The sequence below is a fragment of the Somniosus microcephalus genome, chromosome 12 (assembly GCF_052327205.1).
Source record: "Somniosus microcephalus isolate GS21.2 chromosome 12, FLI_Smic_1.0, whole genome shotgun sequence".
In the NCBI taxonomy this organism is placed as follows: Eukaryota; Metazoa; Chordata; class Chondrichthyes; order Squaliformes; family Somniosidae; genus Somniosus; species Somniosus microcephalus.
Window position 1 is genome coordinate 75571872 of NC_140998.1, and position 19700 is coordinate 75591571.

Below are 19700 nucleotides of genomic sequence, written 5' to 3' on the forward strand. Positions count from 1 at the left end.
CGGTTGGTTTTCCGGCGGGGTTCCCTCTGCACACCTTCCCGAAGTGCCCCTTCTTACCGCACTTAAAGCAGGTGGTGCCTTTCGCCGGGCACAGGTTTCTGGTGTGCTTTGGCTGCCCGCAGAAGTAGCAGTTGGGTCCCTGATGCGTCGCAGCTGTCGTAGGGCTTCTGGGGGGAGAGCGGGGCCCAGCCGGTGTCGGGCTGTCGGGCAGGGAAGATGCCTTCCAAGATGGCGGCGCCCTCGGTGCACACGTGGCGGCGTGGACGGCGCGGGCTGAAGAGTAGGCGTCCGAGTTTCTCTGGGCCACATCCAGGGATCGCGCGGTGTCCGCAGCCTGTTTCAGGTCCAACCCCGTTTTTTCCAGCAGTCTTTGCCGGATGTAAGTGGAGCTGAGGCCTGTGATGAAGGCATCGCGAACAAGCTCGTCAGTGTACACTGCGGCTTTTACATCTCGGCACTTGCAGTCTTTGCCAAGCATTTTCAGGGTGCTTAGGAACTCCTCCACCGATTCCCCAGGTCGCTGTGCGCGGGTGGCGAGCAGGTGCCTAGCATACACCTCATTCGTAGGCTGCTGGTAATGCGCCTTTAAGATGTCGCAGGCGGCCAGGTACGTCTCGGCGTCTTGGATGAGGGGGTAAACCCGGTGGCTTACCCAATTCCGCAGAATTCCGAGTCTCATCCTTGCAGCGTCCGTAGCGTCTTTGACGGCTGCGGAATTGTCCAGGAAGAATTCCATACACTCAAACCAGTGTCCGAAGCGTGCTGATGCGTCCGGAGCATGTTGATCCAAATCCAAACGTTCGGGTTTCAGGAGTTGATCCATAGTGTTGAAAATAAGTTAATAAAATTGATGTGCCTCAATAATTCCGAGACTCGAAGGTAGCAGAACAAAACAAGGCTTTTATTAACTTAGAACGAAACACGTAAGCGAGAGAGATGTCGTCCTTCTGGAGACTGTGGCTAGACTGAAGCTAGCTTACAAACGGGGCCAGGTATGGGCGGAGCCCTACACACAGCACATTCCAGTATACAATACGGCACATTCCAGTACACAATACAATGAGGTCTGGGGGAAGGGAAATGACACTGAAACCGATCTCAGTCACAGGCAGTGATGAATGGAAATATTTCATCACAGGTCCAATTGCACAATGTTGCGAACTGGTTCAAAGCTGTGCCCCCAAACCTTTGCCACACTGTAATGGGCAGGTACTGAATGGAAGCAAGATATTTCCCCATTGCTTTGTAAAGAAAGATGAGTCAACTCTTATGCAGCACATAGTAGCTGTCTCTAGAGCAGCTGAGGGAGATGAATGAAAAGCAAGTCCCCTGCCTGTTATTTTGGTTGTGGAACAGCCCACAAAGTGAGGGATTACAAGAGGTGGCGCAATACAAATAAAATTACATTTTCCTTGTATCCCCTCCTAATTCATCTGCAATACCTTTTCTTGTGATGTGGTCAGCTGGGTAGTCAACCTTTGGACTTCTTGTAGCGAAGTCTGCCGTTCTTGTCTCAAATTTTCTGCCTGCATCTCCATAATGTTCATTTTGGCAATCTGAATGCAAGTATTTATAGATGTATAGTTGTAAGTGCATTCTAAAAGAACTGTTCCTGTGGTAAAAGACAATATGTGGCCACTAACTGGCACTCTGAATCTAATTTAAATACTCGACTTTAAATATTTCATATGATAAAAACAGAAAATGCTGGAAATTCAGGTCATCAACCAGAAACATTGGGCTGGATTTTACCAGCCCTGAGGAGGCGGGACTGCTGACAAAATCAAAAAGAATGGGAGCGGGTCCCAAACCCGCCTCCAAACAATCTCCCTGGGAGTCAGGTCCCCGATTTGCGCATGGACCTGACTCCTAGCAGCGGGAAGAGAATTATAGCCACTTAACTGCCTGTTAACAGGTAGTTAACAGGCAGTTAAGCGGCTTTTTCCCATTTTGAGACTTCTGCTGCGGGCTTCCTGACGTCGGGGAACCCCGCCAGGGTAAGTGAGGCGTGCTGTGGGTCTGTTGTAATGTTTGTGTATAGATGACAGCTGCAGAAGTGGTGTGAAGGATCCAATGGGACACTGGTGTGTATCAGAGGTAAGGAAATATTGGGAAAGTCATTTTTAATGTGTTTAGATTTTTCAGCAGGTGACATGCTTTGAAGTGTTGTGTGGCCTCACCTCAATGGGAGAAGTGACAGATTGCTTCTGTACCCTCACCTGCAGCTGCCATCTCTTTTATCCTAAGGAGAGCGTCATTGGAGAGTCTGGATTTGACCTCAATGCTGTCAAACACTGACAAATCATCTGTCAAAATTAATGCTACATGTCCCTTTAAGAAAACCGGCAGATGAAGCGTCATCAACTGACGTCATCTGACACCGGCTTTCCCTTAATTGTCCAACAAGCCTGCAGGGCGGGCTTAACTAGGCCAATCAGGGGAAAATAACGTCTGTGCGTCGGACATCGCTGGGGGCGGGACTTGAACCCAGAAGGCAGCAGTCCCACCCCCAACTCGTCTCGGCAGGTAAAATCCAGCCCATTAACTCTGTTTTTCTCCCCACAGGTGCTGCCTGACCTGCTGAGCATTTCCAGCATTTTCTGTTTTTATTTCAGATTTCCAGCATCTGCAGTACTTTGCTGTTAAATACTTCATACCTTGTCAATGCACCGGTTCACTTCATCACTCAATGTTTCTTTCTCCCTTATCAAATTTTCAATTGTGCACCTTAGAGCAGTGGCTTCATCCTCCAGTTTGTTATATTTGGACAACTGAAGCTGCAAGAAATGGATATTGAGCTTTTTCTACAAAGTGGACTAATTCCAAAATCCAAATCTATTCATGGTTTTTGTCACATGAGCATCAATAACTATGAATATGTACTTTGTGATGATGAAACCCATACATCAGTATTTAAAACAAGTTACAAATAATCAAAAGCATCTCACTTATTTCTGCTGATAAATAAATACTTGTTTTAACTACAGAATGCAGACAGGGCTCCTTCCTATAAGTTACAACTCCAATGGAAACATGTAATGGGCTCTGGGTAATGAATTAAGACAAGCAAGCAACTTCAAGGCATTAGAACATTTAGTAGCCAATCATTATAATGAAGTTTACAGTTGGAATTGATGAAGAAAAAAACAAAAAGTGTGTTGGACTGGACAAGAGCAAGATTTAGAATGAAAAAGGGAACCAAAGACAAATTAATTGATGGAAAAGTCGGCAGCATTGGTAATTTAAAGTACGAGATGGGTAGGGTACAAACTAAAAACATCTTGATCAGAAATAAAGGGACTATTCCATGCATGAAAAAGATTTGGCCCAAAGTAAAATCTGAAAAGGAGTTACATTAAAATTAAGACCAATAATACAGAAGAATGCATGAAGAGAAGCAAAAAGAATATAAAAGCTTATGAATTGTCCTATTTTATAAGTGCATTAAAACCAAGTGGTTAGTAAAAGGGGTGGGGCCACTAATCATAGAATCATAGAATGGTTACAGCACAGAAGGAGGCGATTCAGCCCGTTGAGCCTGTGCCAGCTCTCTGCAAGAGCATTTCAGCTAGTCCCACTCCCCCGCCTTTTCCCCGTAGCCCTGCAATTTTTTTCCTTCAGGTACTTATCCAATTCCCTTTTGAAAGCCACAACTGAATATGCCTCCACCACCCTTTCAGGCAGTGAATTCCAGATCCTAACCACTCTCTACGTAAAAAGGTTTTTCCTCATGTCGCCTTTGGTTCTTCTGCCAATCACCTTAAATCTGTGTCCTCTGGTTCTCGACCCTTCCGCCAATAGGAACACTTTCTCTCTATCTACTCTGTCTAGACCCCTCATGATTTGGAACACCTCTATCAAATCTCCTCTCAACCTTCTCGGCTCTAAGGAGAACCCCCCCAACTTCTCCAGTCTATCCACGTAACTGAAGTCCCTCACCCCTGGAACTATTCTTGTAAATCTTTTCTGCACCCTCTCTAAGGCCTTCACATCCTTCCTAAAGTGCAGTGCCCAGAATTGGACCCAATACTCCAGTTGAGGCCGAACCAATGTTTTATAAAGGTTCATCATAACTTCCTTGCTTTTGTACTCTATGCCTCTATTTATGAAGCCCAGGATCCCGTATGCATTTTTAACCGCTTTCTCAACCTGCCGTGCCACCTTCAATGGTTTGTGCACATATACCCCCAGGTCTCTCTGTTCATGCACCCACTTTAGAATTGTACCCTTTTGTTTATATTGCCTCTCCTCGTTCTTCCTACCAAAATGTATCACTTCGCACTTTTCTGCGTTAAATTTCATCTGCCACGTGTCCGCCCATTCCACCAGCCTGTCTGTCTTCTTGAAGTCTATCACTATCCTCCTCACTGTTCACTATACTTCCAAGTTTTGGGTCATCTGCAAATTTTGAAATTGCGCCCTGTACACCCAAATCTAACTCATTAATATATATCAAGAAAAGCAGTGGTCCTAGTACCAACTCCTGTGGAACACCACTGTATACCTTCCTCCAGTCCGAAAAACAACTGTTCACCACTGCTCTCTGTTTCCTGTCACTTAGCCAATTTTGTATCCATGCAGCCACTGTCCCTTTTATTCCATGGGCTTCAACTTTGCTGGCAAGCCTATTATGTGGCACTTTATCAAACACCTTTTGGAAGTCCATGTACACCACATCAACCGCATTGCCCTCATCAACCCTCTCTGTTACCTCATCAAAAAACTCAATCAAGTTAGTTAAAGGATGAAGAAGATCATCTCATATTAGAGAATGAAAGAATGGGAGAGATACTTAAGTAGCTTGCCTCTATTTACAAAGGAGGGTAAAGGACTGCAGGTGTACCAGACAAAAATGTGGAGGAACAGCTAATATATTAACAAAGCTGTATTAAAATAGTTAATGGGAATGAAAATTGATAAGTCACCAAGCTAACAAATACCAAAGGAGACTAGAGAGGAAATAGCTGAGGTGCTAACCATAATTTTCCAAAAGTTTTTAAAAACAGGAATTGCATCAAAGGATTGGAGCATGACGAATGCTACAATCCTGTTAAAAAGAGGGATAAAGGTTAAACCAAGTAAAAATAGATCACAACCGTAGTGATCACTTTGCAAGTTATGGCTAATTGGGGATAGTCAACACAGATTTGTAAAGGGCACATAGACAAAGGGATATGGTACATTTCAACTTCAAATATTTTTGACAAATTGACACAGAAGAGTCCTTGGTATTAAGAGGTAAAGTGGCAGCCTAGATAGGGCATGGCTGAAGGAAAGAAAGCAGAGAGTAGGAGTAAAGAGACATTTCTTGGATTGACCAGATGTAGCTAGTGCTGTATCGCAGAGATCTATGCTAGGATTTTTCTTGTTTGCCACATACATAAATGGTTTCAACGTGAGCATCAGCAAATTTGCCGGCCATACCAAATTTGTGTGCTTGGCAAACTATGAGGTAGAATGCAGGAGGCTGAAAGAGGACATAACATGTTGAGGGAGGCGGTAGATGTGCAACAAATGTGTTGAATACATTCAAATATATAATAGCACATTTTGGGAAAAACAGAATGGAAATACAAGTGTTAAATTTCTCAAAAGTGGAGGAGAGAGATCTAGTGGGTGCAGATAGAGATTTTAATTCACGAGTATGATACCAGGGATGAGAGGATACAATTATGATAAAATATTTTAAACATTATGGCTATATTCATTGGAGCAGAGAAAGTTAAAGGGGAAATGTGACAGAAATATTCAAAATATTGAAAGAATAAAATAGTAAAAGTTTATTTCCACTGGTCAATAAACTGGTAACAAGGGGGCTTAAACTCAGGATTAGTACCATTTGTACAAAGGGAAGTTTAGAAGATTTTTTCCAATGCAAAATGGTTATCAGAATATGGGCCACAAGTATCTATTGAGGCCAAGTCCATAATACCATTTAAGTAGAAATCAGATAAACACTTAAAGAAAATTAATAAAGGCTACATGGAAAAAGCAGGAAACTGGGACTACCGTAGATAGCTCTGACTGGGGAGCTAACACCTGTACAATATGATGTGTTGAAGGCCCTATTTCCATGTTGAAATTTACATGGTTTTATGAAACGGAGCCAATTTAATGATCACAAGAAATAGCAGACAATACAAAAGTTATCAGTGACTAATTTACTCTTACTTGGCTGTTTTCAATTTCTTGCATGATATGAATTTTTTCTTGCTCCCACTCTTTCTGCAAGTTCACCACCTTTTTCTCCTTCTGACGAATTAGCTCAGCTAACCGCTGCTTCAGTTCCAGTACATCAGCTTGATTCTTTGAGTTTTTGTGGCAAAGATCTTCGTTCTCTGCATCTAGCTGCTGATTCTGGGATCTCAGCTCTGCCATCTGATTTGTGATACCATTCAGGACAAAAAGGTTTTCAGAATGCCAGGAACAATCACTTTCACAAATTATTAGTACAAACAGATCTCAGATAGAGAAAGCAGCAACTGTGTACCTGCTGCACATCAAACAAAAGCACTGCTTCAATATTTGGAACTAATTTATAATTACTGAAAAAGGCTTTAAAATGGTCTTCAAATGGAGTGTCACAGTCTTCAGAACAATTCTCAAATTGCAGACAAACACAATGCTGTATGGATTAGTGACAACAGATGAATAGGTTACTGTCTTCTTACACATTGGGCTGGATTTTGATACTGGAGGCGTGTAGGAGGCGGGACTACAACTTTCGGGGTTGTAGTCCTGCCTCCATCGAGTTGTGGCCAACCCACGCGATTTTCACTTGATTGACCTTGTAGAGCCCGTCCAGTGGGCTCAGCAGGCCAATTAAGGGCCACCCGGCAACAGGTGACGTCACAGATTGACATTTCATCTGTCAAGAGCTTTTGACAGATGAAATATCAGTGTTTGACAGCTCTTTGAAGCTGTCAAACACTGACAATCTGTACTCCAAGTTAATTCCTTCCTCTCAGGCTGATTTAGAGATCTCTCCAGAACAGAAAGCTGAATGCTGCAACTTTTGACAGCTTGTGGCCATTCTGCTTTCTGTGCCGGTGAGATGAGGGGCTCCCGAGACCTGAAGGAAGGAAGGCTGTAAAGGTAAGAAAAGGTAAGTAAAACTTCTTTAAACACTTTACACACACCAAACACACTTACCTCTGCACTCATGCACCCATCACTCACCTGAACACCGGACATCTCAAACCCTCCAAGCCCTTCAGCCCGACGGTCCGCCTCGCTAACTTGGCGTGGTTCGGAGCAGTCGGGAATCCCACACTTCAGGAATAAAAGTAGGGATTAGGCTAAAAACTGCCTGTTAACAGGCAGTTAATTGGCACTAATCCCCTTCCCGCCTCAGGGAGGCGGCTCCCAGCACAGGTCGGGTATCCGCCTCCTTTGAAACTGGCATGGAGGCGGGTTGGGAGCGGGATGGGTTCGCGCCCCCCCGATTTCAAGATTTTAACCCCCCACACGCCTCCAATCCTGCCTCCACGGCCCAATGAAAATCCTGCCCATTCAGTTTAATTCTAAGATTATAGGCACCATGGCCTAGATTTTTTCTTTGCTGAGTGCTGGTTAAACATATGTTGACACTGAATTTTCTTTTTCCCTCCCTCGGCTGCAGTGGTGCATTATTTAAATAAAATCTAAATCTGCAGATTACCTCATGGACTTCAAAATGACTGAATGTTTTATTAAAATTTATTATTTATTGTAGTGACCAATTTATCCTTACTTATCTATTTTTCTGCACGACAACTGTGACTACTCTTCAAAAGTGCTTCATCGGCTGTAAAGCGCTTTGGGACATCCTGAGGTCGTGAAGGGCGCTATATAAATCCAAGTTCTTTCTTTCTTTAGTGGAAGTAAGGCGAACCAGTTTGACTTATCTATGCTTTCTGGGTGACAATTTATTTGAAACTATTTACAAACAGTGACACATGGACAGAGCCAGCAGGAACATAGGAATAGGAACAGAAGTAGGCCACTGAACTCCTTGAGCCTGTTCCACCATTTGGTTAGATACTGGCTGATCTGTATCTTAACGCCATCTACCTGCCTTGGTTCTGTAACCCTTAATACCCTTGTCTAACAAAATATCAATCTCAGATTTAAAATTTTCAACTGACCTAGCCTAAACAGCATTTTTGGGAGAAGAGAGTTCCAGATTTCCACTACCCTGTGTGTAAAGAAGTGCTTTCTGACATCACCCCTGAATGACCTAGCTCTAATTTTAAGGTTATGCCCCCTTGTTCTGGACTTCCCCAACCAGAGGAAATAGTTTCTATCTACCCCATCAAATTCTTTAATCATCTTAAACACCTCAATTAGATCACCCCTTAATCTTCTATATTCAAGGGAATATAAGTCTTATCTGCGCAACCTATCATAATTTACCCCTTTTAGTCTGGTGAAACTGCATTGCACCCCCTCCAAGGCCAATATCTCTTTCCTGAGATGCGGTGCCCAAAACTGAATGCAGTGCTCCAGATGGGGTCTAACCAGAGCTCTGTACAGCTGTAACATAACTTCCTCCCCTTTATATTCCAACCCCTTGAGATAAAGGCTAACATTCCATTAGCCTTTCACAGAAGTGTAATGATGCCTCAAAAAGTATATGTAGGCTGTCAATATTTGTTCTTACACCAGTTCCACTCTGTCAGTTTAAACCAGATAAATCATTGACACAAGGAGAGAAAATTATTAACTGCATAATGTGTAAGACTGACCAACAAGGGCTCTTGTTGTTCATCACGCCTAATAGTCTGGATTAGATCAAGAAATGTGGAAAAAAAGAAAACCCGCACATCGTGGCCAAGCAATTTGACTTGCGCCCAAAAAAGGAGCCAAGTCGACGGATCAGATGCTCCGTACGCCGGTCTGAACCCTGAGCCAAATTTGGCTTTAGGCCTCATTCACATGTTCCGGCGGGTGCAGGGTGGAGGGGTTTGGGGTGGCGATAACCAAGAGCGGGTGTGGGCTGCTTCAAGTGTGCTGCAGCCAAAAAAAGGCAGAGGAAGTTTTCAGTTTTAATTTTGTGGGCCTAGCAGAAGCAGGAATGCTCATCCTGGGCCCACAAAATTAATAACTGAAAATTTACTGGGCCTTTTTTTGAGTGGCCTCCAGCGTTCCCTTTATGGATTGCTGGTTAAGCAACTGAATGCCTGATACAACTACGTGGAGCATGTGTGGCACCAGCTCCACCCATTTGTATCTGAATTTCACATTCAGGGTTCCACAGCCGGTGTAGTACCCTGATTTATATAGTTAATACAAAACAATTAATGAAGAGCTTTACACAAATTTATATTTTTGGAAGGAATAAAAACATACCTGTTTATTCTGAACTTCTATAATTCTCTGAGCAGTCATATTGTCACCCTTCAAAATCTCCATTTGTTGCCTGTAAAATATTAGAACTCTGAAGTTTGATAGTCTACCGTAAATCACAATACAGTACTTGTCAAAATTTAGCCCCATTAACTTAGCAGACAGGCAGTTAGAATAAAAATAGAGATAAAGGCAGCAATCATATTATCAACAAAGCCTGCTGCTTTATACAATATTTTGCGGTTTGTGCTCTATGACCAAAATATGGGCTATAGCTCCCAAACAGTGGGCCAGCAGCAGGCAAGCATCTTCAGCCAAAAGTGCCAAATAGATGATGCTTCTCAGCTGCCATTGGGAGGTGGGACAGGACATACCCAGGGATGTTAATGGATGAGTCTGAGATGTTAGCAGATACATATGATTTTGAGTGTATGACTATGTCAGGCTGTTGTTTGACGAATCTTGGGACAATTTTCCCATCTTGGGATCCAGTGCCAGATGTTAGTGAGGAGGACTTTGCATGGTCGACCAAATTGAGATTGCCTACATTTTATATTCTGATACGACGCCTGTGTGTTGAACTATCTTGCTGATGTAGCTTACATTTAATTCAAGACACCAGGGCTGGTGTTCAGAGCAATGTTGCGGTGGGGTAGGAATTTTGCCTGCCCCCCAAAATCCACCCCAAACATTAACCACTTCTGTCGAAGGTCATTTACGATGCACGGTGGGCTCCCACCAAGAAGGAGCCTGCTGGCGTGAAGAGGACACTCCCAAGGTGCTTCAGTGAGCTCTGAAGATAGTTGCAAGGCTCTCAATGAAGGCCTTCAGCAGGTAAATGTTTGGCTCGAATTGGAAGAAGAGGAGGACACTACAAGACCCTTTCCTCCATCGGAGGACCTCAAAGCCTTTAATGTTGCTTCCTTGGACCTACTGGCAACTTCCACACAGCAGCCAGAGGAAACAGCAGTAAGTGGGAAAGGACACGATTTTGGGTGGGATCACTGAGGAGAATACTGTCCCAAATTCTCAGCCTGCAGCAATGACTTTAGAATCCACTACCGGGGTTATTGATTGAAGCAGAGACCACAAGTTTTAATACTAAGTTAGATGGGTGGTTGGGGATAAAGCGATGTGGAATATGGCATGCATATTAGAACTATTGCTCATGTGAAGGATACACACCAACACAAACTGGTTGGGTGAACAATTTGTTTCCTTGTTGTAATTTCTATCTAATTTCCAATAGTGCTGGTTCATAACACTCCATCACCGTCAAATTAGGTATAGAACCAACAGTAATTTCTAGGCTTATATTGACATGTTGTTGGTATTTCTTATTTGTTGTTATAGGTTAGGTACATCTGCATATCGATCATCAAATGGAAGAATCATACACATCATATTGTGCATTTACGTATGAGCTAACTGTAAAAAAAAGTCAACATTTTCTTTCTGAAACATGTAGCAACAAGAAAATGCAACAATTAGATTTCAAGTGCAACTGCGAAACATCGATAAAACTATTCTAAAACAGTCAGGTAAGTGCTAGTTAATAATTATCTTTTTAAATTATTTTAATTACACTAAAACAGGCAAGCTGACTGGTTAAAACATCATGATCATGGTAATTTGGGATATTACTAAATACAGTAGATTGACTTTTATGGGCATTGTTTGAACTACTTTAGATTAATGGGGACCTCCAGGAGCTTTTATAGTAACTTACTTTAATTCCTGTTGTGCTTCATTCAATTCTATGATTTTCTCACGATAAACTCCTTCTTCCTCCCTCAGTGTGGTCTTTTGATCTTTTAAGATGTCATTCTCATCAGCGAGTTCTTCAGATTCACCACTGCAGATTAAATAAAAAAAGCTGCAATAGCTTGAGCTCAACTCTACTGAATTAAGAAAAAAAAGAAAGGAAAGAAAACAAAAGGAAAGAAAGAAGAGTTATGCTAAACTGTTATAAAATCACTGGTTAGGCCCCAGCTGGAGTACTGTGTCCAATTCTGGGCACCATATTTTAGGAAGAATGTCAAGGGCGAGGAGAGGGTGCAGAGGAGATGTACTACAATGATGCTAGGAATGAGGGACTTCAGTTAAGTGGAGAGACTAGAGAAGTTATGTTTTTTGTCCTTGGAGCAGAGAAAGTTAGGAAAGATTTAATAGAGGTATTCAAAATTATGAAGGATTTTGATAGAGTAAATAAGGAAAATCTCTTTCCACTGGCAGGGGCAGGAAGGTAGGTAACCAGAGGACACAGATTTAAGATAATTGGCAAAAGAACCAGAGGGGAGATGAGGAGAAATTTCTTTACGCAGGGAAATTTCAAAAGGGAATTTGATACATACTTGAAAAGGAAAAATTTGCAGGGCTATGGGGAAAGAATGGGGGAGTGGGACTAACTTATGGAACAGGCACAATGGGCTGAATGGCCTCCTTCTGTGCTGTATGATTCTATGAAAGAGGATCTTTTACGTCCACCAGAGAGGGCAGAGGGGCCTTTGCTTTATCATTTCATCCAAAAGACAGCTCCTCCAACAGTGTGGCACTCCCTCATGTGTCAGCCTAGATTATGTGCTCAAGTTTCTGGATTGGGGCTTGAACCAACAACCTTCTGACTTGGAGGCGAGAGTGGTACCACTGAGCCAAGGCTGATAGATATGGACACACAACAGTGTTTCATGTCTTGCTGACTGCAAAGTAATAACGATCACTCCTGCAAGAAGGTCTGTTTTAGATTGCACTTGTAACGGTTTATATCATTTCCAGTGTGGACACATACATACCGACACAAACACAGGAGGAAATAGAAAAGCTGATAAAACATTGGCATATTTGAAATGTTTTGTCATTTAGCTATGTAACTATATATGAAGTGCAGTCACGGGTATATCTTTATTTTGGGACAAGGTAAACATGCAAATGAGTGAATGGGTAAAAGGACATTGTACGAGATGGTCATACATGCAGTAGTGCATTTCACCCAATGGTGCAACAAGCTAACACATCAACGCTCACCATTCTGTCATGCTTTATGAATAACACACAAGGTGGTGCATTTTATATATCACAGTATACCACCAAGATGCTATTTTAAACAAAGGAAAACTATTTCCCATTCTGAAATATGCTTTGAATGAACATTTAGGTTAATCCTGCATTTTGTTTCTGTATTTGCAGTTTTTGTCAATATCTGCTCATCTTGGTTAAGACTGATATAATTTAGATTCACCCATTAAAAAGTATGTCTTCTTCCCATTAGTACTGAATTTAATTTAGAATAATAAATTTACATAATCCAACTCTTTATAGTACATTTGTACAGTAATATACACTATAGATTAAGTTAGGAATGTTTGCTCTTATGACACATCAACGAAAGCAACAGGGTGGCAACAGTAAACATAATGCTGAATGTGTATGTAAAACTAGCAACAAAATCCCATTTTAAACAAACTTTGTAAAATAAAACAAGTACTTGATTATTGAGTCAAAATGTATTAATTCTCAATTCCAATTTTTCCTGCAATTCTGTTTCTTTACAAATTGCAAACACATTTTTCCCTTGAAATATTCCTGGAATGTAATGAATAAAGGCAAAGGAAGAACATACTGAACAAGGGCGGCACGGTGGCATAGTGGTTAGCACTGTTGCCTCACAGCGCCAGGGACCCGGGTTCGAATCCGGCCTCGGGCGACTGTCTGTGTGGAGTTTGCACATTCTCTCCGTGTTTGCGTGGGTTTCCTCCGGGTGCTCCGGTTTCCTCCGGGTTAGGTTGATTGGCTGTGATAAATTGACCCTTAGTGTTAGGGGGATTAAATACGTGGGGTTACGGGGATAGGGTGGGATATGTGTTGGTGTAGGGGTTACGGGGATCGGGTGGAATATGTGTCGGTGCAGGCTCGATGGGCCGAAATGGCCTCTATCTGCACTGTGGGGTTTCTGTGATTCTGTGAAGTCTTCCCTCCCTCCTCCAATTGTCAACTGAAGTTCAGTTTACAAGATCCAACAAGGACCTTTCAATTTAAAAATGACATTGAACAAGATAGTCATAGCAGCCGTTTAAAACAAAAAACAAACAACTTCAGAAAAAACTGCAAGAAACTTCATGAAATTGTTGTATCTTTACACGGACTAGACATCCATGTTTCTTACAGTGCGCCAATTTCATTTAAAGTACAGTAATCATCTGTTGAACAATGGTACAGTTACAAATTTTGGAACTGATGTGATTCAAAGCACAATTAGCATTCACAATGGTTTCAACAGCAATCTTTAGGAACAACACTTCCAAAGAAGGACAAGACATGCCTTTAAGGAGGACAAGAATTCCACCCATTCATAATCAATGGATGGACAATCTAGCCCTCAAAGTCTAGCAGATACTATAAACAAGATGCATTTTAGTTTAATTTTAACTAAAAATGCACCACCTTAAACCACTACTGTTTCCAGCTTACCACATTTCACAGAAGTCAGCTGTCCATGTTTTTTGGGAAAAAAGCATTGGAAATGAAAGTATGTTAATTTCACATTTTAGCCAAAAGACCTTTTATCACAAAGGACTGGGAATTTACTGAAGTTGCATTAAACTGCCATAATCATTACCTGTTCATTCTGGCTTGCAGCTGATTAAATTGCTCTTGCAATTTAGTGACAACAACTTTTAACTCAGCATTCTCTCTTTCAGTTTGAGCACTTCTCTTGCGGAGTTCTGAAATGGACACAACCTTCTCTTCCAACTGTTTGGTCCTTTCTTGCAGACTCATGTTCTGAGCCCTTACTTTTAATACTTCGTTCTCAGACTCTTCATGTGCAGTCTCCAAGTCTGAAAGAACCACTACTTTGTCTTGTAACTGCTTAGCTTTTTCTTGAAGTTCTAACCTCTCCTTCATCATTTCTATTTTTTCATTTTTAAACAGCTCAATAGTTTTTTGTAAGTTTGAGAGCTCCAGAGATTTTTCTTGTAATTCCTTTGTGCTATCTTTCAGGCTTACATTCTGTAATCTTAACTCTGCTAATTCTTTCTGAGACTCTTCACGTACCTTTATGAGAACTTCTACTTTCTCTTGCAACTGTTCAACTTTTTCTTGAAGTTCTAGCTTCTTCTTCTTTATTTCTGCCTTTTCATTTTTAAACAACTCAACTGTTTTCTGTAAGTTTGAGACAGCCAGTGTTTTTTCTTTTAGTTCCTTAACCCTCACTTTCAGGCTCGCATTTTCTGATCTTATTTCTTTTTCAGACAGTTTGCACACCTTCTCCAAGTTTGTAAGAGCCATCACTTTGCCTTGTAGTTGGTCAACCTTCTCTTGAAGTTCAAAATTCACTTTCATTATTTCTGCGTTTTCTCTTTTAAACAGTTCATTGGCTTTCTGTAGGTTTGGGTGGTCTAGTGCTTTATCTTTCAATTCCTTGGTCCTTTCCTCTAGCCCCAATAGTTCAGTTCTCATCTCTGCATTGTCTTTTTTAATTTCCTCATGTACTATCTTTGATTCTGCAAGAAGCAATGTTTCTTCTTCCAGCTGTGGTATCTTCTCCTGTGACTGGGCGATCTTATTTTTCATCTCCTTATTTTCCCCCTCCAATTCTTTATTGGCCTTCTGCTTTTCACCAAGGGCCACCATGTTCTCTTCCATATTTTTGATTTTCTCTCGCAGTCTGGAGATTTCAGAACAATGCTCTGTCCTTTCTTTTTCAGATTCTTCTTGTGATATCTGGAGTTGAACAGAAACCATCTTGTATTTTTCTTCCAATCTAAGTTTTTCCAACTTCAGTCTAGTTTTTTCCTTTTCAGATTCTGCCTCTACCTTTTCTATCAACACTCTGGACTGCTCCTCCTTGCCCCCAGCTTCAGCCAATTGTTCTTCTTTCTTTTGTAATTGTATCTCCAATTCCTTCCTCAAGCTGATAATTTCATTTGTCAAAATATTCTCTTTCTTTGAGGTAGCAGCTTTTAATTCCTCTAGTTCCTTCTGAAGCTGCTGATGTTCAGAAGCTAATTTATTTAATTCATCTTTGCAAGATTTCTCTAAACTGTCTCTCTCTTCAGCTAGTGTCCGAGAAAGTAGGACCTTTTCTTTTAACAGCATTTCCTTCAGTTTTTCTTTTTCTTCTTCATTTTCCTGCAAAAGCTCTTCTTTTTCAAATTCCCACTGCCCTTTCTCTTCAAAAAGTTGTTTTTCAAGTTCCAGAAGTTCTTGTTGATATGTTTCCTCAAGTTCACATGTTTCTTCTTTGAGTTTAAGTATGATTGTTTGATGCTCCTTAGCAAACTGGGCTTCCATCTCAGAAATCTTCTGGTTAAATTCATTTTCCATGCTTTTCCTATGTGAAAAATAATTGGAGATATTACAAATCAATCTCAGCTGAGGAGGGCACTATAATTGGCCTTGGTGTCTCTATAATAGAGTAGAGGAGAGAACAATCACCCAGCAGCCAATTTCTGATTACTATCCACTTTTACCCATTGGAACTGTGCTTTTGTAGACAATGGGTGAGGACAGATTCAGGCTCAGATGTGGTGGCCCTCACTGTTAAATAGTAAACCAGCACTCAGGATCACATGAATAATGGGTACCAGAGGGTATCCGATGTCCATGGAACTGTAACTCAACAAGGGAAGACAGGGGGGGAGGGAAGAAAATAGTTCTGCAAAAAAATTACAAATGGAAGTTCATGACAACCTGACAACTGATATTGGTAGCATCTTGTGAAAAATATTTAACAGAAAATGTTGATTCATCTGTGTACATATGCAAATATTTTGATGTTTAAACTCAAAACAAAATCACTTTGAATGAGAAAACTCAATTTGCTTATACAAATGGAAAAAAATAGCGATCTTTTCTGAAAGCAAAAGGTTGCCAAATAAAGAACATACTTGAAGGGAATATTCCTGAAGTAAGCAGCATCTAAGCTCCCTTGACAAAGGCTAGTCATGCGATCTACAATAGTGAGCTCCAAATATTTAAATGACTTTAATCAGTATGACTTTAGGAAATAAGATGGGATCAAATTAACTTTCACTCATCTCGTTACAAATATCAAACATTATCTTCATTAAACTTAAATCTAAGCAATACCATTACCAGCAAATTCAATAAATTCTCAAGAAAAAGTTGCCTATTAAACCTGCTCCTCCAAAAAGTGTAAAACTGCAAGAATTAAGTTATATTTTAAGATCAGAAAGTGCCAACAATCTAAAGCAAAGTACTAATTTCAGTCTGTCTCAGTCTACCACCTGTGATCTTGCTGATGATCCTGGAATAGCCTTCAATATTTAGGTTAGCTTCCACTTATAGATCATGAATTTTCCAGAACAACCTTCACCAATACCCTCACCTTTCCTGCAGGAGCTCATTTTGCTTTTTATGTAGGAGATTCCTTTGCAACTCCTCCTTCTCCTGTTTAAGGTTTTCTGTGATCTCAGAAATTTGTGTGTGGTAGATCTGCTCCAGCTCCATTTTTTCTGTTAGGAATGTTTCCTTCAGTTCTTTTCTTTGAACTTCCATTTGCACTTCAGTGGCATTCAGTCTTTCTAACAATTCTTCTTTCTCTTTGTGGAGACATTGACTTACTTCTTCCATTTTGCTCAGGAGTGTTTCTTCATGTTCACGCTTCAACTGCACCTCTAGTTGTGCTTTATCTACATTAAATCTGTCCTGCAGTTCATTTTTCTCTTCTTTGTGTTTACATTCTGTTGTATGTTGTAACATTTTAAGGGTCTCGATCTCTCCTTGAAGTTTTAAAATATGGCTTTTGAGCTCGTTAAGCTCTTCTTTCATTTTTGCAATCTCATTGTTGTGCTGCTGGTTAACATCTTCTTTCTCCATTTCATATTTAACTTTTGTTTCTTCTATCTGTTCCTCATAATAATTTACCTGGAAAAGTATGGAGGGAAATATATCATGGTCATATACCATGCTAGCAATTTTGACACAGATATGTTTGATATATACACACACATTTCCCAACTCTTCCCAACCCAAGGATGCCAAATGCCATCAAACTTAAGAATCAGAGATGACCGCATACTAGTAAAATATAGTTATTATTCAAATAAATATGGTTATTAAAATCACAGATAACTAATGTCTCCAAATATATCTTGCAAGGTACAACTACTAATTGAATAGATTTTATTCTGATCAGTGGTCTGCTACACTTTGTCGCCTCCAGTCCAGATCCAAGGTCGTCCCATCCTCTGTCGTCGAATTACAGTATGCAGACGACGCTTGCGTCTGCGCTCACTCGGAGGTCGAACTCCAAACCATCGTCAACATCTTCACCGAAGCGTATGAGAGCATGGGCCTTACACTAAACATCCGTAAGACAAAGGTCCTCTACCAACCTGCCCCTGCCACACAGTACTGCCCCCCGATTATCAAAATCCATGACAAGGCCTTGGACAACGTGGGTCACTTTCCATACCTCGGGAGCCTACTGTCAACAAGGGCAGATGTCGACGACAAAGTCCAACACCGCCTTCAGTGTGCCAGTGCAGCCTTCGGTCGCCTGAGGAAGAGAGTGTTTGAAGACCAGGACCTCAAACTCGGCACTAAGCTCATGGTCTATAGAGCAGCAGTGATACCCGCCCTCCTGTATGGACCATGTACAGCAGGCACCTCAAAGCACTGGAGAGGTACCACCAACACTACCTCCGCAAGATCCTGCAAAGCCATTGGCAGGATAGGCGCACCAATGTCAGTGTTCTTATATTGTGGGAGTGAGTGGGGAGTAAGCATTCCATTGTACCAGTTACATATGGCAATAAAATAATCTTGAATCTTGAATCTTACTCAGGTCAACATCCCCAGCATCGAAGCTTTGACCATGCTCAATCAGCTCCGATGGACGGGTCACATTGTCCGCATGCCCGATACGAGACTCTCAAAATAAGCGCTCTACTCGGAACTCCGACACGGCAAGAGAGCCCCAGGTGGGCAGAGGAAACGCTTCAAGGACACCCTCAAAGCCTCCTTGAAAAAGTGTAACATCCCCACTGACACCTGGGAATCCCTGGCCCAAGACCGCACAAAGTGGAGGAGAAGCATCCGGGAAGGCGCCGAACACCTCAAGTCTCTTCGCCGGGAGCAAGCGGAAGCCAAGCGCAGGCAGTGCACGTCAACCCATGCACCCCACCCACCCGCCCCTTCAACTACCGTCTGCCCCACCTGTGACAGAGACTGTAGGTCCTGCATTGGACTCATCAGTCACCTGAGAACTCATTTTTAATGTGGAAGCAAGTCATCCTCGGTTCCGAGGGACTGCCTAAGAAGAAGACGACACTTTGTCAGAAAAATCTCAGATCTCAAACTTTTCTCACCAAAACAGAATTGTTAAAAGAAATGTCTAAATATATAAAACTATACGATGGAATCTGCTTAGGAACACCAAAATTAGATTTTTAGTTTTGATGAAAATGTTATGCCAATCTTTTCCCAATAACCAATGATCTTGTTTTTAGTTTACTTGCCTTAGCTTCAAACTCAACTTTCAAACTATCAACTGCCTGATGATGTTGCTCTTTAATTTGTTCTATCGCCATTTCTGCTTCCAAACTCATGTTTAGTGGATTACATTCTTCAGAACCAAAACCTGAAAAAGATGTAGCATTTTGGCAAAAAGAGTCAGAATTTGGCAACAGAGATTAATTTGTGATGATTATTCGTTTTAATACTTCTGCCCTTAAAACAAAATAATTAATTTAATGTGAAACATAGCCACTCAACTGCAAGAAAACCATGACCACGTGATAACAGAATACATTTGTTTCAACATTAGTGCTATGCATCATGCCAGAATGACAAAGAAAAGAAGAATTGCTAAATGAACTAAAAGTATTTGTCTTTCTCCTTAAATGTTGCCTAAATGTAATAAAATCTACATGAAGACTTGGGTCACAATAGGGTTTCCTTAGATCATAAACATGCCTTTTAATGTGTAGCTGAATATTACAAGAAACCAAACCAACTTCAAAAGCTTGGTCTTAGCTTGTTGTAGTACCTTGATCACAGTCAACGACATCACTCTTGCTCTCCATTTCCTCTGACAAAGAATTTCTCACCAATTGTTTAAAACTTTTCCCCTGTGTCTGATATGCTTGTAACTCAGACTGGAGCTCATCAATCCGGTCCTGGAGCTCCTATATTAGACAAGTAATTCAAAAAAATGAATAACTCTGCCCAGACAGACATGATCAACTTTTCTGACTTTCTAGCCCTACAACAAATCAAAGATTTTTATTCCTTCCACCTCCGTTTTATTAGTTTCCTCTCCCTTTAATGTTGCTGTCTAACATGTCACGCAGGATACTTCCCAAAACTACACCAGTAGCAATTTGTAACCAGTTCCTAGAAGCTAAGTG

At 41.3% G+C, this 19700-nt stretch overlaps 1 protein-coding gene across 4 annotated transcripts in view; it reads right to left on the reverse strand.

Annotated features, from left to right (window-relative positions):
• The window catches only part of nin (ninein (GSK3B interacting protein)), a 138087-nt gene that overhangs the window by 19774 nt on the left and 98613 nt on the right, over positions 1-19700 (reverse strand). For all 4 annotated transcript variants that reach the window (XM_086003159.1, XM_086003158.1, XM_086003160.1 and 1 more), the window contains exons 14-22: positions 19340-19478; positions 18810-18931; positions 16676-17214; positions 13943-15658; positions 11057-11182; positions 9331-9400; positions 6172-6378; positions 2658-2777; positions 1443-1556 (exon numbers count right to left, since the gene is read on the reverse strand). In XM_086003159.1, the coding sequence (XP_085859285.1) occupies positions 1443-1556; positions 2658-2777; positions 6172-6378; positions 9331-9400; positions 11057-11182; positions 13943-15658; positions 16676-17214; positions 18810-18931; positions 19340-19478 (3153 nt within the window). The remainder of the gene's footprint in view (positions 1-1442; positions 1557-2657; positions 2778-6171; positions 6379-9330; positions 9401-11056; positions 11183-13942; positions 15659-16675; positions 17215-18809; positions 18932-19339; positions 19479-19700) is intronic.